Source organism: Peromyscus maniculatus, chromosome 13, assembly GCF_049852395.1.
Source record: "Peromyscus maniculatus bairdii isolate BWxNUB_F1_BW_parent chromosome 13, HU_Pman_BW_mat_3.1, whole genome shotgun sequence".
Lineage (NCBI taxonomy): Eukaryota > Metazoa > Chordata > Mammalia > Rodentia > Cricetidae > Peromyscus > Peromyscus maniculatus.
The window spans coordinates 5,768,970-5,787,170 of record NC_134864.1 but is presented as its reverse complement, the minus strand read 5'-3'; the positions used below and the strand labels follow the sequence as shown (position 1 = coordinate 5,787,170).

The 18,201-nt window shown below is 41.6% G+C and overlaps 1 protein-coding gene across 8 annotated transcripts in view; it reads left to right on the top strand.

Moving 5' to 3' along the window:
• Positions 1-18,201, top strand: part of Usp40 (ubiquitin specific peptidase 40) — a 77,060-nt gene that overhangs the window by 47,887 nt on the left and 10,972 nt on the right. For 4 of the 8 annotated variants that reach the window (XR_013043962.1, XM_006984239.4, XM_042259788.2 and 1 more), the window contains 8 exons: positions 852-909; positions 5,882-5,935; positions 6,724-6,812; positions 7,943-8,029; positions 9,910-9,946; positions 12,297-12,361; positions 14,241-14,315; positions 16,516-16,639. Coding sequence is in view for 5 of the 8 variants with exons in the window: in XM_006984239.4 (XP_006984301.2) it covers positions 852-909; positions 5,882-5,935; positions 6,724-6,812; positions 7,943-8,029; positions 9,910-9,946; positions 12,297-12,361; positions 14,241-14,315; positions 16,516-16,639 (589 nt within the window). In the remaining 3 variants the exon portion in view is untranslated. Of the gene's footprint in view, positions 1-851; positions 910-5,881; positions 5,936-6,723; positions 6,813-7,942; positions 8,030-9,909; positions 9,947-12,296; positions 12,362-14,203; positions 14,316-16,515; positions 16,640-18,201 lie in introns of those variants that run through there. The other 4 variants (XR_013043963.1, XR_013043964.1, XM_076549529.1 and 1 more) reach the window with 3 other exon arrangements.

The window sequence follows — 18,201 nt, the reverse complement described above, 5'->3', positions numbered from 1 at the left end:
TTTTCCTTTGCATTTGTTTATTTGTGGGAACAGGCGTGCATGTGGAGGTCAGAGAACAGCCTAGAAGTTGGTTCTATCTCTCCACTATGCAGGTTCCAAGGATCGAAATCAGGTCATTAGGCTTGGCAGCATAAACTGTCTCCCTGGAGCCATCTTTTCGATCCTTGACGTTACAATTTCTTAAGGAGCATGATAGTCGTTGGTTGTCTTAGAAGAACAGTAGGACCAGTGCACACTAGTACCTGATCCTAAGTGGAAAGTGCTGGGGATGCCCTTTGTCACTTGAGTCTGCTGCTGCTCGGCACCCTGTGGGTTCTGGTGGAGGACCAGGTGTATGCTTTCTGACATCACTTTCACCTCTCAGTTCTACTAGCATTTGATCCCTAGAGAATATTGCCCTAAAGTGAGCTAAAAAGAAAAAGAATCTAAAAGTTACTTAAGTGGAAGCCATAGTCATCTTGGATTGCTGTTATGCGCTTTTATCCTCTGTTCTGGGGGCCCAGCTCCATTGTCCCCATTGTGAGGAATGGGCCTGTCCACTATTTCTTTCCTTGACTTTTACAGGTGAGTGGTCGTCAGTTGATTGCTTTCCAGTGAGACTTGTTTCTTTCATTTCCCATGGTATCCTTTGGTCCCCGTTACCATCAGTTTGGTGAAGACAGTTAGAATCTCTCCTGAGCTTTTGCTTTCAGTCTTACAGAATGATGTCAGGGGTGGCTAAAAATTCTGTAGACAAAAACAAATGTCAGGTAATATGTCAAATGATCTCTGCGTGTACACACCCGTAATCTTCATTTTCATCTCCATCCATTGAACCTATACACAGTCATTAGTTTATTTCTCTATTTTAGGTGGTGTTTGATATTCGAATTAAAGCCATAAAGGAATTAAAATTAATGAAGGAACTAGGTAATCATTTCTATTTGCTTTTTGGTTTTTAGCTTAATTTAATTTTGTTTTTTTTTATTGAAAAATATGGAAGAGTACAAAAAATAAGGAAATCTCTCATACCTACCACCCAAAATGGACAAATGTTAATATTTTTTCATGTGTTTGTTTTTAATTGAACCATTAAAAGTTTTCTGTGTCCTTCTCAAACTTACCCCTTTCTCCCCAAGACAATGAGATACCTGACTCAAATGTATTCATAATGTACTGTATATTATATACTTAGGTCTACTTTTATGTTTATATAAATTTTATAGTGGGAAGTCTACAGATTCACTGCTCATTCAGAGTTAGATTTTAATGGCTTCACTGAGATACAATGTAGATATCATAAAATCCATTCATCTTGAGTGTGTAATTTAGTGACAGTCAGGAATGTATGGATATAGAAGATCACAGTCCAGTCTTAGAACATCTCTATCACTCCAGAAACATCCATGGGCTTTCTGTCTCTGTCAGTTCATTTTCTGAACATTTCATATAAATGGAGCCACGTCGTTTGTAGACTTTTGTGTCTGGCTTCTTGCTTAGCACACTAGTCTTTGAAGTCTGTCCATTAGTTAGAACTTTCCAACAGTTTATCCTCTTTTAGTTTTGACTACCATTCAGTTGTAGGATGTTCACATTTTCATTAGCCTTTTGGAGTAGTGATGTTGTACACATTTGGATGTGAATCTTCATGTAGACATGTGCTTTCAAGGCTCTTGGTTAGACTTAAAACATTATAATACTGTGAGTCACCTGCAAATTTATGTTTATTTTTATTAGAAACTGCCATACAGTTTCCAAAGTGGCTGAAGTATTTACCATTAGTAAATTAGTTTAGCTAATTTTCAAAACATTAGTAGTGTGTCAGGGTTGCAGTTTCTCCAAGTCCTTGCTAATGTTTGTGATGGTTCCTTCTCATTATCATTTTAGTGAATATAAATGAGTATCTCATTAAATGCAAGAATTCAAAATCAGTATACAGGAATCCATTAAACTTTTATCTATCAACAGCAAAAAACAAAATGGACATTAAAATGGAGGAAACTGTATTTATTTATCTGGGTTTTGTTTTGTTTTGGATAGGGTCTTACTATATAGCTCAAGATGACCTGGAACTAAAAAAATCCTCCTATCTCAGCCTCCCTAAGTATTAGAATTACAAGTGTTTGCCCTGGTGTGCCTAACCAGAAAACAGTAATAATGTCATAAAGTATCAAAGATGTGTTTGGAAAGATGTATGCAGAATCTATACCATGAGGACTAGGAAACTAAAGAAAAATGCGAGTAACTGGAATAGTGTGCCACGTTCACAAATCCAAAGACACACTATTGTGAAGAACTTATCTCCCTAGAGTCAGTGTGTTCTCACTCAAAACCATTAGCAGGTTTATTTTTAGAAGATAACACCATTCTAAAATTTGCATGAAAATATAAAGAATTGAAAGTAACCAGGTATGGTTAGTCTCAGCACTTGGGAGACAGAGGCAGGCAGATCTCTGTGAGTGCATGGTCAACCTGGTCTACATATAGCAAGTTCCAAACCAGCCAGGACTTCATAGTGAGACATTGTCTGGAAAACTGCAGCAACAACAAAAACCTTAAAGTAGCCAGGACAGCTTTTGAGGAAGTGCTACCATGTACGGCTTCAAGACTTCCTCTTTGTCCCGCCTGTTGGTATCTGGGAAGAAGCATAGAGCATGTAGAAGTACAACTTTTATGTACAAAGGACAAAGAATAGTTTTTGCACCTTTAAGACTTTAAGGCTTTCAAGAAGAAGCCAGTGTACCATAGACAAGTTATGGATCATTTGACTTCTGTATGTGCAGATATGGACTTCATCTTTACCCTCCTTCTTATAAAATATTAACAAAATCAATATAGAACTAAATGCTAAAACTAAAAAGAATAAAATTTCTTGGAGAAAATCTTGGTGACTTTACCATATGGAAAGGATTTTTTTTTTAAGCATACTCAAACCATGAAAGAATATTTAAAAAAAAAAAAAAAAAAGTAAATTACCCAGAGTAGCCATGACAAGTTCTCTTCAAAGGACATTTGAAAAAGCAAGCTACAAACTAGGAGAAAAACTTATAAAAACACGTGTTTAGACGTGGATAAAGAGTTTACAGAAAGTACGTGTAACCCAGACAGAAGATATCCCAGCCCAAATTAGCAAGGCCTGCCTGTGCAGGAAGAATAGTGTCAGGAGCCTCTAGAGGGAAGTCACAGACCTATCCCTAGGTAAACACCCAATCCCAAGAAAACCAATTGTGGAGTTGCTGTGTGCAGGGACTAGGAAGTGCTATATTCTCTTCGGAAAACTTAGATTTGGTTTTTGTTTGGTTTGTTTAAACGTAAATATTTACTTACCAATTATATTCCTAGATATTTACTGGAGAAAGGTAAAACATACAACCTTATAAAAACATAAATGAGTGTGGTGGCGGTGCACACCTTTAATCCCAGCACTGGGAAGGCAGAGGCAGGAGGATCTCTGAGTTCGAGGCCAGCCTGGTCTATAGAGCGAGTTCCAGGACAGCCAGGGCTACACAGAGAAACCCTGTCTCTTAGACCGGATATGTATTACTCTAAGTAAAAATACACCAGTCACGTTTATCAAAGGCATATGGTTTATAAAGAACACTGGTTGATACTGTGCCCAGTAACTGATTTCCTCCTCTCGACACCTGTTTTCCCTCCACACCATGTCTCGGGCAGGCAGCAAGGGATCCTCTCCACTTTCGGAGCTAGATCCTGCCCTCTGTCCACGCTCCTCCTGCTTTTCCACTACCCTAAAGCTGTCTACCTGTGGTCTTGCAGTCAGGGCCTGCCTGTCTATGACCTATTGCCAGCACTCTGCTTATTCACAGCAGACTGCAGACTGCCGTGGTGAGTCCTTGCACAAGCTCTCGGCTCCCTGGAGACTCCATGCTCCGTTCTCTGAACTTTCTTGCCTTTGCACCCTATCTTCTAGCTTGAGCTGTTCCTTGGCTCTTAACTCACACATTCTCTGTTGTTCTGACCACGGAGTCTCAGTCTTCTGCTTTACTCATAGCACCTTGGACTCTGCAAACTGCCTTTTGATTTGTGCCACTGCCATTCACCTCCCATTAGATGAGGCTCTGTGAGGGCGGAGGCCATGCTGTCAGGCTTAACCTCTCTACCATAGCTTCTAGCCCAGTGCCCTGGCACAGAAGACACAGAAAAGACTTGTTGAGGGAAAAGGAAAGTTGGTTTTCTTTGTTTATAACTGAGGTAAGAGGTTGTTTTGTTATATTGCCCTGCCTCAACCTTGTACTTCTGGGCTTAAACAACCCTCCTGCAGTAGTAGGCCAAGTAGCTGGCATGTAGTATCATACCCAGCTGGGACTGAAACAAATGATTTTGAAAACACAGTATTTAAAACCTACTTTTTAAATTAGGGAAGTACTTTTATCTACTTCTTTAACAAGAAATGTGTACTTAAAATGTATGCCAGCTTCATAACAGCATGATATATGAGACAGAACTCTGGAGTCTCAGGAAGAAAGTCTATTTCACTCTAATAAAGTTAGATCATTTTAAGCTTGTGTCATTCTTGCCCGTTGAGACATCTTGGCACTCCTTCCTTCCAAGTTCATGCTTGGCTTTGTAAGAATTCATTTTGGACTGAAAACTTAGTGTGCTCCTTCCCTGAGGTCAGGAGTCTGCATCCTCAGCAGCACATGCTGGCCTCATCCATTTGCTAAGTATATTTGAAATGCAGGTGCTCTGCTTTGCACACTTGCAGTTTGCTTGTTCAGACTTCAGTGCGTCTTTGACTAAAGCATGTCCATAGTTACTACTCCTTGGTGCGCAGATGAGACCAGTCACATCCCTTCCTTCAAGCCCAGTGGTGATTGGCTAGTGCATGTCTCATGCATTTCCGCACACAGAAAGCAAAGCCTGTGTAGGTCTGCTGTCTCTTCTCCCAGCTATAAGCCTACCTGACATCATACAAAAATGGATCATGAAAGAAAGGACCCAAAGAAACTGAAATCACAGTATAGAAGCAGCTGCTGTCCACAGGAATGGTGACATAGCTGTCACTCAGGAGGCCCCAGACATGTAGCAGAAGAACTTGCTGAAGGCACACTCAGTGACCTAAGTGAGGATGGCAGTTGTGACAAGAAGTGCAAAAATAGCCCAGGGGACGTGATGTTGGAGAAAGACTTCAGACTAGAAGAGCTCTCCGAGATGTCTCCTGACACTAAACACAGAAATAGAGTCCTGGGAGCCAAGCTCAACTCCGAAGTACGAGCACTTGCCAAGGAGCAGGACAGCTGCTCATGCCTCACCACCAGCTGTCCTGGGAGTGGAAGACAGTCCTTGTCCACATTCTGGACCTATTTCCTTGTTTTTGTTTTGGAGACAAGGTCTCACTGTGTAGTCCTGGCTGGCCTGGAATTCACTATGTGGAGCAGGCTGACTTCAGATTTTTAGCTGTAGTTCCAAATGCTTATAGTAGGGTGTAGACCACCATACCCTGCTTTAGATCAGTGTTCTGCAAGACATAAATATAAATATTCGGCTGTTTCTATTGTTCTAAATGCACATGTATTCATTTCACTTTTTTCTTTTCCTAATATCTGTGTAACCTTAGAATTTGTAATGTTTGGGGGAACATGCTAAAGTCATTGGCTAGTTGTGATTTTTCCCACTGAACCATTTCAGCTGTTTATACAGTTCTGCATGACAGCAGAGTGAAGGATAGCCCCCAGAGCTGGCCTTGAATCCATGGCGCTTCTTCCTCGGCCTCCTGAGTGAGCGCTGAGATTACAGACACAGTATAGAGCCACTGTGTTCATCCGGAGTTTTGCTTTTTGGGGGCTGGGGGCTTGCTTATTGTACTTCCTGTGATTAATGTAGTGAAGTATTGCTTTGGAGCTCTTTGTTTAGTAATTAACCACCTTCTTTTCATTCACAGCTGAGAACAGCTGTTTGAGACCCATTGATAGAAACGGGAAGCTTCTTTGTCCAGGTAAATCTTGGCAGCTTTCAAAGACTAGCAGGTTCTCATTCAGAACATGTGGACAATAAATAATGGCTTCGATATCTCACATTCCTAAGTTACCTTTGGGAAACTGACTTATGGACATATTTCCATCCAGGTATCTTATTTGTTATAGAAAGCCTTACACCATTTCTGTTTTCTTGAGGAAAACTCTTTCTGATGCTGCAGTCCTTGCTGTAGTCATGGTGTCGTCTAAGGATCTTCATAACTTGACTTGTTAGTCTCTGTGTGTTTAGTCCATTGTGACACCAGTTATGAATAGTCTCTGTTTCCTGACACCTCTTGTCATCAGACCTGGTTCAGCCATAGATAATCGAATGACTGATGGTGCTCCCTCTCACAACTTTAAATGTGGGTGAAGCCAGTCCATCGTGCAGACTTTTTAATGCATATAAACAGGTCTTTGGCCAAGTTATGTTAAGTATGAATCATGTTTCTTGACATTGTGGTACAAGATAATGAGACTGCTGTAGGAATGTGGAAACTAAACATAGCCCCTGTACATGTGATACTTTCACATGAAGCACAACTCACCTTTTTCTCCCAATAATCTATTCTTTAGAGTGTGTATAAAAATCTAGTAATGGTGTAGTGGTACTGGCTGGAACTAAGGGCCTTGCCCAGGAAAAGGACAGAATCTCCTGCTAAGCTACAGCCCATCCTTGATCCTCTTAGGTTTTCAAAGAAAATAATGTCATTTTGCTAAGAGAGGTAGGAATTCAGAATATTCACTTGGTTATCAAATTCCCTCATAGTGCCAGATGCTTGGACTTTGGAGGAAGCAGAGGTGAAGATGGGGAGTTCCTTGGGACTTTGTCTGGGAAAAGCACCAACTTCCTCTCAGGTACAGTAAAGCCCAGCAGAAGAGAGTTTTGCTAGAAAGTCTTTATTTTGTTACTGATAGATTAAATGCTCCAGGAGTGCTATTTTTCTGTAAAAAGTTACTTTCAAATTTCCTTAAAATTTTTATGTTCTTAGACTATGTATATATTTTCCTGTTGAAACCAAAAATACTGTTCCAAAGGATATTTCTAAGGTTCCTTTGTGGTTGGGGGGACTGTGTAAGGTTGAGTGGCCACCAGTTTGAACAAGTAGATGTTATAAACACCGACTGGGCTTAAGTGAGTCTTGCAGGGATGTGATAGCCGTATACCGACTTCCCTCAGCCTTGTCCTCTTCAGCAGCCCACAAAGTGGGCCCCTTGCCAGAAACTGCCTGATAAAGAGCTGTCATTGCCATAGCTTCATTCCTACCTGAATCAGGGCAGCCTGGACTTTGGTCCTGTTCCCCGTGACTCCTGAATCCATGTAATTACTTTCCCAGTCACTGTCCTTCAGTCCGCTTTCCTTGGAATGCTAGCAAGTATCAGGCATGACAAGCTGTGACAAGTGAGGTCGATTCAAATGATGGGGACATTTGTTAGGTGTCCTGTGCTCATGAGTAGCAGTGTATTTCTGCTTTCAGAAAAGTGAATTGTTACTTAAATGATAATGTGAAATTATTCAATATGATCTTTTTGTTGTTGTTTTCTTTTCTTTTTTTTTTTTCCTTTTATTTTATTTTACAATACCATTCAGTTCTACATATCAGCCACAGATTCCCTTGTTCTCCCCCCTCCTGCCCCCCTCCCCTTCGCCCCAGCCATTCCCACCTCCTCCAGGACAAAGCCTCCCCCGAGGACTGAGATCAACCTGGTAGACTCAGTCCAGGCAGGTCCAGTCCCCTCCCCCCAGACTCAATATGATCTTGGTTTCACAAAATCTGGTGCTTGCTTTGTCTGCCTGACTGCATGTTTTTGCAACATTGGGTTAAACCTCGGGCCTTAAGAATGCTGGGCAAGCACTCTGCTCCCACCACTGAGCTTTGTATTAATGCTCTATGGACATTTAGCTCTGCTTGTTTGGAAATAAACAACAGGCTGTAGGATATTTCAATTCAGGGGAAATTATTTTCACACTTCTGTCTTGCTCATAGCTGTTCCTGTTTTTCGCTCTGGCAAGTGACATTCATCCTGGGGCGGAGATGGAAGTCATAGTAGAAGAGACACTCTCTGTGAGAGATGTAAGTGATGACTTTGGGCTTGGGGGCCATGCTGTCCTCAGCCGGGATCTGGAAGTGATAAGCTGAGGGCTTACACAGTATACTTCCAGGATTTGTTTGTGCTCATTAGAAGGCAATTCAGAAGGCTGGTGAACCAACTAGAACTTTCAAGTAAGATTATTATTGTTCTTTTTACTTTTCTGATTATCAGCAATACTATAGAAATCTGAGCTATGCAGACAGGGTGGCACACCCCTGCATTCCCAGCACTTGGAAGGTGGAAGAGGCATCTTCATCTATATGGGAGTTCCGGGCCAGCCTGAGTGACCGAAAACCCTGTTTCAAAACAGCAAGAAATGAATTTAAAAGAAAAATATTAAAATCCTTCATTGTTTCTTATCCCACTACTATTAACATTTTGATATATTTCCTACTTAATATACATAAAAATATCACACAGCAGGGTTGAATGTTTTTGTATGTTTAAGTGTATTGAGAAAACAAATGAATTATGTTGTTGTCATTAAGAACTGGGATTTTCAGTAAACTAGGAGAGTCTGAATGGACTGCATCTATTTGCTCTTAAAACTTTCATATATATATATATATATATATATATATATATATAGTTTGTTTGTTTGTTTGTTTGTTTGTTTGTTTTCATCTCCTGTCACAGTTTACAATCCCTGAGCAACTTGGTAGCAGCAAGCAGCCCCACCATCCAGGACATAGCTGCTAGGCTTAGCTACTTGGTTCTAGGAGGAGGAGCCAGGGCATCCTGTAGTAAGTGCTGGTTCCCTGTCTAGGACAGGAAAGTGTAGGCCAGGCTGCACCGTCTTCACAAAAGACAGTAAAGCTACCGTGGAGACTGAAGTCCACTTATCAAAGTGGGATGATTGAACTTCAGGAAGAAGAACTAAAATCCTATGGAAGGAAGCTTACAAATTTTCAGAAAGGTGTTTGAAGAACAAACAATTAAACATGGTGTGCTATAATCCAGACACTCAGGAGGCTGAAGTGGGACTATTACAAGTCTGAGCAGCCTGAGCTACATAGTGAGGGACAGGCTAGACAGGGTTACACAAGCAAGAACTTGCTGCCTGTGTAGGCACCTGGAGTCCACGTATATGCCCTCATCCACCTGCTTACATAATGCAAACTACAAGAAAAGAACTGGTTACCTGGCCTGCAGTAGATGCTAGGGATCTTTCCTTCTTAAACTATACCTCAAGTCACTGACAGACAATAAGAGGCTGGGTTTTGCTTCTCTTTGCTCTTAAGTAATTTTATTCACACTTTGATCTTCTGGATGAGTTTGGTTTAGGAATGTTTTTCCTGAGGAAGTTGGGTGTTGTTAATTATGCTTTTGTTTTCTTTAATCTTTGGCAAGTGTCTGGTATTTTACGTTGTGCTGTGAGGTCACAACTTCCACTGTTCTTTCTTGTGAGTTTGTATGGGACTTCCTGGGTGTTAGTTCAGGCTGGAGGATTCCTAAGGGATTGTGTATGTGAAACTGGGTCATGTGTACCCTGTTTGTCGTTTTTTAAGAAGTCAGTGAATTAAATGTCTGGTTTGGTCTGTGTTGCTGGTTATTTAACCTTTAGTGGCTGAAATTACAAGTACGTGCCACCCACAGGGCCTCGTATTGTTAACAGAACTCTAAACTCAGCCCTGGTTGCAAGTGACAGGGACTGTTTCTCTGTCTAGATTGGCCTACTTTGCCCCTAGAGGAGAGCTAGCTTGTGAATAATCAAAATTCTGTGTGTCTTTATCCAAGAACAACGAAGTAGATAATCAGACTTTAATTAGTCCTAGGCTTAGAATCCAAGTGTCTCCTCACACTATGTAGATCAGAAGCAGAAAACTAACACTGAGGGTAATTTTTTTTTTTTTTTTTACAGTGTTTAAAGATAATGCTGGAGAAATCAGGTCAGCAAGGTAAGCTATTTACCCTGATAATATAATCTTATCCACATGCTTTAAAACAGTTATCTGGAAGCTTCTTGATGAATTCTCAAGCTTTCTTCCTTTTGTGGGAGTTATGGAAAAATACTTGACAGAGTGTGAGGAAAAAATAATAGCTTCAATCTTGTGACTACATAACAAATTCTCCTGGTTCTTACTTACATACTAAAAATAATGGCAAATTAGTGCTGAGTAAAGATAACTAACATTGGATCCAGCAAAGTTGTAACAGAAAGAAAGCTAAGGTTTCTACCACCTGGGACTGTTCTGGCAGGTCTTTTACTGAGTTTTTTAAAAATCACAGTAATTCATAATTTAATTACACCCTGTTTATTTCAGTATTTTGTGTTATAAATTAGAAAATATAATGCAAATGAAGAAAATAAGTTGAGGATAATTGAACGTGCTTCCCACCCAGAACCGTGTCAGTAAGCTTAGCGGGCACCATACTGACCTGCTAGAGTGCTCTCCTGTTCTCAAGCCTCCTATAGGCAGAAGTCCTGACTCTGTCTCAGGAGGGAAGTTAATATACTCTCAAGGCAAGGCACTCCTGCTGTGTATGCATATGCACTGTATATGCGGTGTGTGTATGTGCGGTATGTGTATGTGCGGTGTGTGTATATGCAGTGTATATGCAGTGCTTTGTTCATCCTCAGCAGCAGCCCTCTGGCATAAGGATCTCCACCTAGTTCCAGTTTGTGATGAGGAAGCTTTAAATAGGCTTCAAATAGTTAGAAGACATTCCAAGACAGCCAGTGGGGAGCATTTCTCTGCTTTTAGAACCCAGCTTCTTGTCATTGTACAGTACAGTGAAGAGATGCTATTCATTTGTAACTCATTAGTGACTTTTTTTTTTGAGACAGGATTTCTCTGTATAGCCCTGGCTGTCCTAGAACTCACTCTGTAGCCCAGGCTGGCCTCAAACTCACAGAGATCTGCCTGCCTCTGCCTCCTGAGTGCTGGGATTAAAGGCCTGTGCTACTATTGTGAAACTCATTAGCTATTTTTTAAAAAATACTTAGATTAATTTTAAAAAAATATAAGGACCCAGGGTGCTGCCCCATCCCCATAATCCCAGCCTTTGAAAGCAGACACAAGAAGATCAAAAGTTGTGTGGCACAGACCTTTAATCCCAGCACTCAGGAGGTAGAGGCAGGCAGATCTCTGCGAGTCCCAGGCCAGCCTGGTCTACAGAGTGAATTCCAGGACAGCCAGGGATGTGTAGAGAGACCCTGACTCAAAAAACAAACACAAGTTCTAAGCTAGACTGGCAGCATAGCAAAGCCCTGTCTCAAAACAAAACAGTATCTGATGACAGATCTCAGTGGTGGAGTACTTCCCTAGCATGTCCCTTGATTTGATCCCCTCCAGCCTCCTGCCCCCCCCATAACCCCTAAAAAAAAATAAGGAAAGGAAGAAGGAAGTAAGTTGACAAATCTTAACTGTGTTTAAACCAGTACTAATAGCTAATCAGGTTCTTACAAGAAAAGGGAACTGTGGAGAGTCAAACTGGGACGTTCTTATTTACCTAAAGGTAAATAAGAAATCATATCCTCTGCCTGTTAGGTGTATTTACTTATCAACATTGCTAGTCTTTTAATAATCAGGGTTTTTAACTTCCCCCATTCAACACTTTTCCCACAGAAAAGAAACAACTTTTTAAAAAGCAAAGTGTCATTTCACCAGTGTAGCTAGTCTCCTGAAAATCAGAACTCTAATCAAACTGCATTTAACATTTGTGAATGCTCACATTCCCTTGATGAGCATGCCTTCAGGAAGTATTGTCTTCCTTAGATTAACTGCTAAGGGGGCGGGGGGTAGTTTCCTGTACACCTTAGAAACTTCCCAGGTGTGACAGCAAAATCGAATTCAGCTTCTTGAGGATTTCAGAAGAGGTTCTGTACTTGGCGGGGGCGGGGCAGGCACTGACATGTGATCTGGCATGCATGTATTCGTAAGGCATGAAGGGAACACCGCAGCGTGGCAGCGAGTGCACTCTGCCCAGTGCTCTGTCAGTGTTCTGTGTGCCCGGCTGTGCGGTGTGGGTGGGCCAGGAGCTTGCACTTGGCAGCTCAGTGTTACTCCTGAACATATCCCCAGTAAGTATGTGGCTTTGATTTACAAGTTCCTGCTGGGAGAAAAGCAAACGAGAGCTGAAGGAACAACTTAGTATTTTTCATATTGTAGAGGACATAATTTCAACACAAATGATCTGTGACTGGATGGGGCCGCACTGGCTGCCTTTTTTCTCTAGAAGCTGCTCCTGCACACTCGTAGAGCTTCTCCTCTAGAGTTCTTCATCTTGCTGCTGGTTCCCTCCTAGGAGAGCGGTGGCACTTGAGGAAGATGGATTGGTGCTATGAAGCTGGGGAGCCTTTGTGTGAAGAAGTAAGATCCTCCTTTCTCCTCATTTTCAGAACACTTGGTTTTCATATTGTGTGTGTGATGGGGAGCTGGGACATGCCGCATGTGCCACAGCAGGCCTTAGAGGCCGAAGGACAGCTGCATGCAGTCACTTCTCTCCTTCCATCTTACCTGGGTTCAAGTTCACCTGGCTTGGGTGGCCGGCTCCCTCACCCACTGAACCATCTTGCTAGCCCACTTTTTCAACAATTGGCTTTTTAAAATGGTTAAGCTTACTTCATATTTTCATACATAATTTCTTCTTCCCTTATAGGAAGCAATTCTAAAGAAAGCTTTTATTCTTTAGAATACAAAAAAAAAAAATCTGTGTATGTGTCTGTCTATGTTCACTTTTTCCAACTGGTTTTCTGATAAATGACAAGTCTGGGCTAGGTAAAAGCATTTCTGACATGAGTGATGATTCCCTCTGATGAGCAGGCATTCCTGAGGAGTAGTTCACAGAAAGTGAGAACTTCAGAGAGCAAATGCTATGTGGATGTGGGAAAGCCTTTGAAGACACTCAGAAATTCCATCCCCCAAATGCTTTAATTTCAGAATTTCTCTGTAAATAAATACCCCTACCACCAACCACTTGGTCCAGCAGCAGGAAGAATTATGTTTAGTTAGTTGGAATCCAATTAGTCCATTTGTTGGTCTTAAATTGCATTAGACCTCCTCACCCACATTCTTAGCAGGTGGCCAAATGAAGCTCTACCTTAGATATATCGCTGTGGTCAGCACTGTCCCCTCTTCCCCGCCGGCCTTCCTGCTGTCTTGTGGTCGGCACAGCTCTGTGTGCCTCCTACTGTCTAGGAATCAGCAGTGGTTTACAGTAGAACACTTTCAAACAGGCATACCAGGGCTTCCACTGGGATACCCTTTACCAGTCAGTAAAGTCCACTGAGTCTTGGTGGAATTGGATGACAGAGGAAGAAACAGGCCTCAGAGAATCCTGAAGTCTTAAAACTAGGTAGCCTCTTCACTTTTCTGTTGTTTTTCCAAAGACAGTATTACTACACACCCCAGGCTGGCCTCAAACTTCCATCCTCCTGCCTCTGCCTGCCAAGTTCTGGGCTTATGGGCATCCACCATCATGCCTGGACATTTTCTTCATAATCAGTTCCCAAATCAGTATCAAACAATGTATCTCAAAGCAAATACATTGCCTTCAGAGCAGTGCCCTTCCGAGCTTTACAGTCTCCCCGCCCTAGTCTTCATACTCTGTCTCCCTCTTTCCCTGACTTAGTCCAGGCCTTCAAAGGCGGCTGGCCTTCTATACTCTCCTTGACCCTTTGCACCGACAGTCACTTGAGCCTTTTCCTCTTAACTAAATACTTCAACGGCTTCCCTAGCCACCAGGTGTTCCTCCGCAGCATCATCCACAGTGGCCAAACTGTCCTAGTGGCTGTTTGTACCCACACCTCAGCCAGGGTCCATTCTTGTACTCACTTCCAGCGCTTGCCACCTGGCGCTGTCCACTCCGATCCTTCCCGTCTCTCAGCTCTGAACCGAAATAGGCTGCTCTGCCACCCCTGACTGCCTTTGTTCTTTTTTCCACCACAAAATTCCTTCTCTTCTTTCCTCTCATTTTCCAAATCCAGCCTTTTTCCCCAGAATTACTTAGATCTCACACTCCACAAATCATCCTGTCTTCCCTGAGATCTCACGGTCCGCATGGTTTGTACCCACAGTTTAACACATAATGCTGCTATGACTGTGTGGTGTTTTATCTCTTGGTCTTTGGGGTCTGCTGCATTGTCTACTTCTTGAGAGGGTGATAGAAGCATGAGACTTTAAAAGACCCAATGGTCTCTTTGTTCCTTTCAGAAGTCATAAGTGACAACAAGAATTTCTGTGTTCCCAGGATGCAACACTGAAAGAGCTTATGATATGTTCTGGGGATACTTTACTTTTAACTGAAGGAAAACTTCCTCCTCCGGTAAGATATTGTTTCTAAATAGCATTCTTAAGTAATGGTTACTGTTTTCTGATTACTGTGATGATGGGGAAATGAGAAAATATAGCAGTCATAAAAAAAAAACACAGACAACTTTGCCAAAATCTTAACTAGTCAGGCAAATTTCCTCCCTAACTTTTAGATAAAATAGCTATATGTAAAATAAAATTAAAATCATTATCTATTAAAATGTCTATATACAACTAAGTTTAAATTATATGTAAAATCAATTATATAGAGAATTTTATTTCCTCCATTTTTATATTTAACTTATTTTTTAGAGGGAGTCTCACTATATACCTTTGGCTGCCCTGAAGCTAGCTTTGTAGACCAGGCTGGCCTTGAACCCAAGGACACCCACCAGCCTCTGCCTCCTAAGTACTGGGATTAAAGGCATGCGCCACAATACCAGGCTTTATAGTTACTATTTTAACCTTATCAAAAGTCCAGAAATTACCATTACATCCAAACTAGTCATTCACTGCTGCTTAATTTCTTATATTTCCAGTGTTATAAATTCAGCTTGTTTTTAAGTTTTGCTTTTGTATGTATTTTTATTTTGCCTATATGTTTTTCTGTGTGCCATGTGTGTACTTGGTACCCACAGAGGCCAGAAGAGAGCTCCAGATCCCCTGGAACTGGAGTTAGAGTTGTGAGCTGCTGTGTGGGTCCTGACACTGGTCCTCTGAAAGGGCACTGAGCCATCTTTCCAGATTTTGTAATTTTGTTCTTACAATTAGTACTGAAACTCTCTCTAGGATAGGATTATTAAATCATAGGTATGCATGTTTTTAAAAGACTTTTTTGCTCTGTATTGCCAAATTGTTTTTCTGACACATTCCGAATGACAGTCCTCTCAGAAAATAAAAAGGCCATTTTGCTGCCCCCGCACGCGTTGTGATTTTTGTTTGTTTGTTTGTTTTTACAAGCATTGCACATCACTGCTTTTAAGACCAGTGTTTATTCATTTCTAAGGCAAAAAGATAAAAATAAAAATGTCCAAATTCCAATATCCGGATAAATGACATTCACTTATTAGAACACTCAGACAGCATAGAAAGCTGTTTGTCAAATGATGAAAACGGAAAGCAGGAGTCACAGCCATGTCTTTCCCCTCGTTTCCCATGTGTCCTTCTGAGAAAATGGACAGTAGCCAAGCTTTAGAGTCCGTCCGGTGAGGGAGAAGCAGGAGGATGGTGAGGAAAAGAAAGGAGGGGGAGGGAGTTCAGAATGTGCATCTTCATAAGCTGCGAGGTAATGCTCATGTGCATCCTTTGCACTGTCCACTGAAGGGTCACATCTCTTCATTATTTTAATGTTCTGTCTTTAAATTCACTTAACCATGTCTTGAGGATCACATATCAAATCTGCTCTTTTCTTTTTCATAATTTCATAGACTCTTATTTGACTTTGCACAAACATTAAAGTAAATGTTTGAATAGATCTATGATATAAAATTCCAAATACCTAAAATGTTGGACCAGGAAAAATTGGAATGTCTCCTCTTCCCAGCCCTCACCATCCCAGTACTCCACACAGGCATCCAATTTTTTCTGTAGCCTGCAGAGGTTTACACTTTGGTGTGTGTACACTCAGGTATGTGTCCTGTATGTATACAGTGTACATGTACATGCATGTGCATATTTTCCCATTGCACAAATGATTATATGCTGCATACCATATTTTGTATAGAGTCCATGCTAACTTTGAATTCATGGCAGTCCTGCCCCAGCTTCCCAAGTAGTAAGATTAAAGGCATGAGCCACCTTGCCTGACTTTTACCTAGTTTTTTCATTGTATTTTGTCTCTAAGTATGTGTTGTGTCAGTAGATATGAAGTTTCTCATTCTCTTAGTAACTGCATGGTTGTCCCCTTCGTGAAAGGACTCGTGTTGTGTGTCCTAGGGATGGAAGGGAGGACCTTGCCTGTGCTCGTCTCTCACTCTGCCACTGCACTGCATCCCTAGACCTATGATTTATTTGGCCAGTCTCTTCTCAAAGAACGTTGTAGAAATGTACATAGGAAGGCTGGAGAGATGACTCGGCAATCAGCATGTACTGCTTTTACAGAGGACCCCAGTTTGGTTCCCAGCACAACAGCAGGCAGCTCACAACAGCCTGTAACTCGCTAGCAGTGAAAGTGAAGACTTGAAGACTCAGTCTTAAAACACTCTGTTCTTCAGGGTTTCTTGAAGGTGCCCATCTGGTGGTACCAGCCTGCAAGACTGTCAGGACACTGGGAGAGTCGGGACCACTCCAGCTGTGCCTCTCCTCTGGGTAGCAGCTGGGGATCTGCTCCCAGCCAAGGTAAGAACAGTGCCCTGGGAGTCAGCCCAGTACTTACATAGAGAATGCCAGGGTGAGGGGCTGGAGCAGGACCTCCGCAGTGAAGAGCACTGGCTGCTCTTCCAGAGGACCTGGATTCAGTTCCCAGCACCCACATGGCGGCTCACAACCATCTGTAACTCCTCTCCATGGTATCTGACACCCTCTTCTTGCCTCCTCAGGCACTGCCTGCACATGGTGCACAGACTACTTGCAGGCAAAACACCATACACATAAAGTAAAAGAATAGATATATACATATATATGCATATATATACGTGTGTGTGTGTGTGTGTGTGTGTGTGTGTGTGTGTGTGTGTAAGTATATATGTATGTTGCACGAATCTTAAAAGGTCTTATTAATAAAAACAAACCCTGAGCCAGGTATTGGGGTGAATGCTGAAAGATCAGAGAAACAGAGCAAGCCACATCCAACCTCACCTTGCCAACTTCTCAGCTGAACTTGTTTCCTCAAGCTGGAAGCCTCTGAGTCCTCATCTGAATAGATCTCAGCTGAACTGCTGCTAAAAGCCTAAGAGCTTAAAAAGCCTAAAAAGCCTCTAGTTCCTGGTTCTCATACCTCGCCTTATATACTTTTCTGCTTCCTGCCATCATTTCCTGGGATTAAAGGCATGTGTTTTTTTCCAAGCAGGACATTTGATCCCAAGTCCTGGGATTAAAGGTGTATACCACCTTGCCTGGCTTCTATGTCTGTCTAGTGGCTGTTCTGTTCTCTGATCCCGGATAAGTTTATTAGGCTGCACAATATATTGGGGGACACAATATCACCACATTTCCCCTTTTTTGTCTAAAATAATAAAAAGTTTATGACTAATATAAGCTATATTCAATAAGTATATACAATATATACAGTCAAGAATTGCATTAACAATGTTTAGTCCATTAACATTTGACAGATTCAGACAAATAACTCCATTATATATATTAACAATGTCCACTCCATTAACATTTGACAAAATCAGACAAAAAAATTCATTATTTATCGTATTTAAAACAAGTAGTTCCTTTTTAAAAGTAGATTCAATAATCTACCTTTTATCTTATATGTACATATATACATATGTATATATGGCAAGTTGAAAATCAAAAGCTAGTCATTCCTTATAACATCTTCCATACTAACATCCATTTGTGAGAAGTGCTTTGTGAGCTCTGGGAAGCTCTGGGATCTTAGCAGTTGCCCTAGTTTGCTTTCTGTTGTTACGGTAAAACACCTTGACCAAAAGGAACTTGGGAAGGAAAGGCAAATAAGCCTCATAGTTCACATGATTATCCATCATTGAGGGAAGTCAGGATAGGAACTCTAGCAGGAACCTGGAGGTAAGAGCAGAGGTAACTGAAACAGAGACCATGGAGGAAATCTGCTTACTGACTTGCTTTTCAGGCTCACATTCAGATAACTTCTTGCAGAACTATCTGCCCAGTGGTAGCACTGCCCACAGTGGGCTGGGCTCTCCCACATCAATCAATAAAATGTCCCACATGCTTGCTTGCCTACAGGCAATCTGATGGAGACATTTTTC